Source organism: Clinocottus analis, unplaced genomic scaffold (genome assembly GCF_023055335.1).
Source record: "Clinocottus analis isolate CAN_PGR_092001 unplaced genomic scaffold, fCliAna1.0.p SCAF_23, whole genome shotgun sequence".
NCBI classification, from domain to species: domain Eukaryota; kingdom Metazoa; phylum Chordata; class Actinopteri; order Perciformes; family Cottidae; genus Clinocottus; species Clinocottus analis.
In genome coordinates, this window is record NW_027175965.1 from 1972558 (window position 1) to 1978719 (window position 6162).

Genomic DNA, 6162 nt, shown 5'->3' on the forward strand with positions numbered 1-6162 from the left:
TGAATTACATAGGTTTTCACATTCAAAGACATCGTTTTGGTGGGAAAAAAAATGTATGAATTTAAAATTAAAGAGCTGTACGTTTTGAGCAGGAATGTGCAAAATACTATCAAAATAATGTGCAATGGTTTTACTGTATTAAGTATAACCAAATCAGTTTGTAGAAAGTGACGTTAATTCTGTTATGGTACGTAAGTCAGAACTATAGTCATAATTGCATCACACATTCTTTTGTTAAATGGGTTACCTTTCTTGCTGTATGCCTCAACATGGACATATATTTAAGTAAACAATTAAAAACAGGTCACAAATGTTCATGCTTTTTTTCTTCTTCAATGTAGTTATCTTTATTATGTAAACACAAGTCAAATTTAAATAACTGTGGGCAGGAGTTACAGTAGAGCATGATTTATATATATATATATATATATATATATATATATATATATATATATATATATATATATATATATATATATATATATATAAAATCAGAAATATGCACAAGAAGTAGACATTTAATACCAAATCAGATGTCCAAAAAATAACTCACAAAATGGATGAATGTTTTAATATTTTAGTCATATGAATTCATAATATGATTGAGAGCATGTGAGTTATAAATAAATACATATTATAATAGCATTCTGAACCAACCTTAAATACCAGTTGATGGCGGTCGAGAACTAAATCATCTAAATCACCAACCGTCAATATAAAAAGACAACAGTGCGACCAAGGAGAGTTAAATTCAATGCACAGTTTCAAAGAGATGTCATGCGCCATGTCATTGGGGTATGAAATCCTCAAAAGTCGCAGCTTTACCGCACTGCGCATGTGCGGTGCCACATAGTTGAAGTCCTTAAATGCTACCCGGAAGTGTTTCGTTAACATGCAGGGTAGCGAACCGATTTTTTTTATGAATGTGTTATTTATCTGCAGTGCAACGACAACGTCCTCTTAAATGTCAATGAATCTAGTGGTCGCGTCATTGATGCTATAACGCTATTTAGAAACGCTTCGCACGTGCTTGGCTCTGTAGCTCACATTAACTGAAGTTATGAAGTTAGCTAGCTAGATAGCTAACTTACAGTTCATGTGATTCAACTGGCGTGAAACACACCTGTAAAAGGTAGGAGTGCTCATTCAATTTAACACACATGTATCACTCTGTGTTGCTCAACCACAAGCTTTAAAATGCACTAAAACGAGTTGCTGCCGCACTGCACCTCGTATTTATCATTAAACGTCACTTGAGGAAGGATTGGTCTCAGACTCAGGTTATCTGTCGAACATGTTCTCCACAAATTAACTTCAGCTGGCTGCAAATGTGTTACTTTAACGTTAATGCAACGTGAGGTGTATCGTTAAATAAAACCAACAACTTCTCTGAACAGTCTGGAAGGAAGTAATCAGATCCCCTGAGAAAGTATCAGTTTTGTTAGTTTTAATATAGTTACAAACTACTCCCTTACAAGTTAATGTCCTAAATTTTAAAAATAAAAGTACCTACTGTGTAACCTACTTAAAGTATTACAAGTAAAGGCATACTGTAAAAAGATGACTTTTTGTCGTTTATCATTGTTATTACTCGTGCATTCATGTAAAATCAGGAATGTAGATTCGTAGATGGTAGAACTACTTGCTTGTTTTCATTGTTTTAATTATGGATTTATCTGTTTACTGTTTTCTTGAATAATAAGTACATTGTTTGATATCTAAAACATCTGAAAATGACAAATGCTGAAAGTGACACATTCTGTAAAAAGTGTAGTATTTTTCTTCTGAAATATAGTGGAGTAGAAGTATAAAGTCTCATGGAAAGAGTTGAGTTCAAGTACCTGACATTATTACTTTGTTATATTCCACTACTGACTCCACTGACTAAATACAATTAAAAAAAAAAAAAAGACTAAATAATGGTCTAAATGATCTAAATGAAGCCTACTCTTGTTAGGCTGTGTATGCCTCAGCTAATGCTGTGATATAACTACACACTAAATGTTTTTGACCAGGTATGGCGGATGACCCTCAAAGAAATTTTCGTTCTGCGTATTATGAGAAAGTGGGCTTTAGAGGAGTGGAGGAGAAGAAGTCTCTGGAAATACTGCTCAAGGATAATCCTCTGGGTAGGTAACAAGTAATATTTACCAGCATATCTATTTAACCAAAGCTTACATACAGAATTAATTTGGTTTAGCAACAGTATTGTGGTTGTCATATGAGTATGCACCATCAGTGATGCCAAATACAACACATCATACAGGTACATTCAACAGCTATAAACAACAAATAACAATGGATTGTTCACCATCGATTGTTATTTCTACATTACTTCTGATTTATGTGTATTTAGTTGTTGGAGTTTTGCCAGCTGTAAGTCAGTTCTTGTCCTGGTACTAATGTTTTCATCATTCTCAATAGATCTAGAAAAGCTGAGCACCTTCAGTCAGAGGTTCCCCCTCCCCTCGATGTACAGGATCCATGTGTGGAAGGTATTGTTGGGTGAGGCGCGCGCACATGTATTACATTAATGGCTTACATTTCCAAAAGTGCATGTAAAATAATCAAATGTGATCTGTGCATCAGCAAATGTTGCCAAGCAAAACAACTACAATTTATTGTGTTCCTTTAGGAGTACTACCTCCTCACAGTGACTCTCACACTATGGTGGGAGGCTACAGGAAAGAGCAGTACCAGGACATCCTGGAAGCTCTGGAGGTGATGAGATACGTCAACTCTTCCACTCCCTCCACCCATATCTACCTGCGCATGTTCCAGCTGGAGAGCCAGGTGCTTCCACGGTGCTCCGAGACCTCAGCCCCGGTACGATAGTCACATTGAAGACTGATAAAGCATCAGAAAAACATTAACTTGTACATGGTAAAAATGTACTGGATAGTGCTGAATCGTTTATGCATGATTCGACATGACGGCTGTGTTTTAGATGCTCAACCGATGATCTAATGCAGATCAAATTAGATAATACAGTGGGATTTGGGATACTAATGCAATCCCAAAATGTGATTTAGAAATGTGAAAGAACTTTGATATAGAGGATTGTGTTGATGCACCTGTATATTGTTTCTGGTTTCCATCTCTTTAAATGCATCTAAGGATTAAATTATAACAGTGGGAGTTTGACCAACAATGTATATTTTCTTTCAGAGCTCATAGCCTCATTTTTTTAAATGCATTTTTTTGTTCAACATGCATACCTGTAAGTTCATGGTTGTGGTGCAATCAAAATGACTAAAGACTAATTTAAATGCCAAACTATAAGCACTAAACTTTTCATTATGAATTCATAATTAAAAAAGTTTGGCACCTAAATGCAAAATGAAGCATGTGATGCCCTCGGTGCAAGAGCTGTGTTTTGTCTTTAAAACTATGAATTGGCCTAAATAAACTTGCAACACAACCAATTGTACACAGCGTAGTGAAATTTTATCTCTGCATTTTAACCCATCCTTAACATTTAGGATCAAGGCGCTGCATTATGCAGACAGGTGGAGCTTGATATTAATGTGGTGTTGTTTTTTCAGGATGAAGAGGACGAGGACTTCCTCTCCATCAGTCGTGCCATGGAGGAGATCGTAGATGATCCGATCGACTGCTATTGGCTGATCAAGTGTTTTGACAGTCAGTTCCACACAAAGTTTGGAGACTCGATACCCCACCTTGTAAGTGTGACACAATTGTTGACCTGGTTTTATTAAAAGTTCTCAGCTTAAGGTCCTCTGACGAAAATCTCTGCTAACACCTGCCCAATCGGTACTGTACATGTGCAACTTTCAACAGGGATCAGGAAGAAGAAAGATGGCTCACTCATTAGCTATTTTCGTTATTGATTTTGAACGCAGCAATCATTTTTTCAGGAGCAGAGGATCGAAATGAGCGAGCATGTGTACTGATCAGGCAGGGATTAGGTAGTAGGGAAATGTTCCTCTGTTGTCTTAGTGTGCATATAAAGGATATGATGAGCTATTAAAAGTGCATGTTTGACATGGCTTCTAACAAGTGCCTTGACGCATGTTCAAAACTACTATGACTAACACCTATGAATAAAAAAATTATATATATATTTATTTATTTATTTAATTCATAGTGTGTAGTTTTGAACATGCATAAAGTCAATCTGTGACGATGAGAAATGTACAAATCATTCGGTGTATAATAAAGACTCAATGCCGCCACCTGCTGTGTCTTTTGGTTTTGTGTAGCCGAAGAGCCTGGAGCATTATCTGAGTCAGGAGGAACCGCGCCTGCTGAAGCATCTGAAGAACACCGGAGCGTTGGCCCAGCTGCCCTACAGCCTGTGGTTCAGACGCTGTTTCGCTGGTTGCTTGCCCGAATCCAGCCTGCAAAGGTCAGTTGGCTGTTCATGGCACAAACCTGGCCCCTATTGTCGGCACACATCGAGGACTCATTCATTTTTTGTTCACCCATAGAAAACTGAGTCTGAAACAAACATGCCAATCAAATATACTTTCTTCAAGTGCTTAGAAGAAGTTGGTAAGAAAGCAACATTATGTAATCCAACCTGCACGTGCTACCATGTGACGTGGGTCCTGGGCGTTCACAGCGTTCCCACAACATAAGCAAAGATTATAAAATGTCTTTTAGTTGAGTAAGAGGCAGACTGACTGTTTTCATTAGCTGGGTTTGTTCTTTACAAATGACAAGGCTTCATTTATTATTCCTTGACCTAAAATTCTTCGAACTGGCCAAATGAACTGAAGCCTTTTTTTGTTGTTTTTTTAGGGTGTGGGACAAGGTCATCAGTGGGTCCTGTAAAATCCTGGTGTTTGTAGCGCTGGAGATTCTGCTCAGCTACAAGATCATGTTGCTGGGAATCACCCGGCCTGAAGGCGTGGTCCGGTTTCTGTGCAATGTGAGCAAACGACTGCACAACATTGAGACGTTGCTGTCCATCAAACATTTTGTTTCCTCATGTGAAACCTCACCATAACGTTTCCTTTTCCAGATACCACAGGAAAACACAGACGCCATTGTGACTAAAGCCATCGACTTGTGGCACAAATACTGTGGCACTCCAATGCATGCTGTGTAGTCACATGGAGATTGGAAATCTGGGCCCAGAGGGTGAGATGCTTTCCCAGGATGCATCAGGATTGGCTCTTACAGAATGGATGAGTCTCTGCAGGACTGAGCGGAAAACTCTTCATGAGCTACTTTCAATAAGTCTGAGGTTCTTTTTGCTCAGCTTTCTCCAAAGCATGTGATGAACTGTACGTGAAAAAGAAAGCCTGACCACTAAAACAAGCTGCTATGCAGAGTGGATGCAAAAAAAGGCAAAGAAGCATACACTTTTTTTTTTTTTAAAGTTTCTTTCATTAAGAAACTTCATACATCATAGAAGACTCACAATAAATTAATATCCACATGCAGTTGTTCTGCTTTACAAAAACCATTTGAAAAGTCTTGCCTACTTCTTTGCTATGTACAAGTCATATAATTCTGAGAACATTTCTTTCAAAAACATTTTTCAACCGACGTTCGTACATACAGTGTTAGACAGTATAACACACACACACCCACACAACAGATCAACCAGGTCTCCCAAAAGTATTGTCAAGACTGACTCCTAAAAAGGACTGTAAACGAGAAGAAAAAAGTGGCAGGGATTTCATATTTTGTACCAAAGATGAATCTCAGACAATAAAAAAAAATTGAAATGCAAAAAAAAAAAAGTCTACCTTGTGGTTTTGCAAAGAGTTAGGTAACTTCTTTCCGTGTCTACAGATAATTTTCTGTCTCAAACCAGATCATTTGGCAACTTGGAAATCCCTGTAAACGATACCGTAGGCACAGTGACACCGTGGGTCACACTGGGATTCGAGATGGCGACTTACTACAGCCGTTGCTTTGGTTTAAAATTGGAATCTAAAAAGTGTGAAAATTATTTTGGGCTCTTTAATGCAGCCCAGAAAAAGATAAGCGAATTTAAGAAATCTGAAATTATTGCTCAGTGGATTGGTGTGTATGTTAGGTCTAAATTCTCACTCTTACTGGCAGTGAGCATTATGGGACTTCAGGATTTTAGTTCATTTTGGCTTAAGATTCAGCTGCCATTTTGATTTCTCTGGCAAATTGAGAAACGATCATTGAGATCTACGGAATACTGTGCCAATACATGAA

The 6162-nt window shown here is 37.7% G+C and overlaps 1 protein-coding gene across 1 annotated transcript; it reads left to right on the forward strand.

Annotated features, from left to right (window-relative positions):
- The first annotated feature begins 887 nt into the window (after positions 1 to 887).
- tbc1d7 (TBC1 domain family, member 7) lies at positions 888 to 5700 on the forward strand. Its single transcript, XM_068589921.1, has 8 exons — positions 888 to 1132; positions 2016 to 2129; positions 2425 to 2505; positions 2636 to 2826; positions 3546 to 3683; positions 4224 to 4369; positions 4765 to 4894; positions 4988 to 5700. Exons 2-8 carry the CDS (start codon positions 2018 to 2020, stop codon positions 5072 to 5074), a joined length of 885 nt encoding a protein of 294 aa, XP_068446022.1. The 5' UTR covers positions 888 to 1132; positions 2016 to 2017; the 3' UTR covers positions 5075 to 5700.
- The last annotated feature ends 462 nt before the right edge of the window (positions 5701 to 6162 follow it).

Excerpts from the sequence above, each read along its gene's own strand:
- tbc1d7 (XM_068589921.1), top strand. The coding sequence starts at position 2,018 with ATGGCGGATGACCCTCAAAGAAATTTTCGTTCTGCGTATTATGAGAAA. Across the intron at positions 2,827-3,545 it reads GCTCCGAGACCTCAGCCCCG|GATGAAGAGGACGAGGACTT; the intron begins GTACGATAGTCA and ends TTGTTTTTTCAG. Across the intron at positions 3,684-4,223 it reads GAGACTCGATACCCCACCTT|CCGAAGAGCCTGGAGCATTA; the intron begins GTAAGTGTGACA and ends GGTTTTGTGTAG.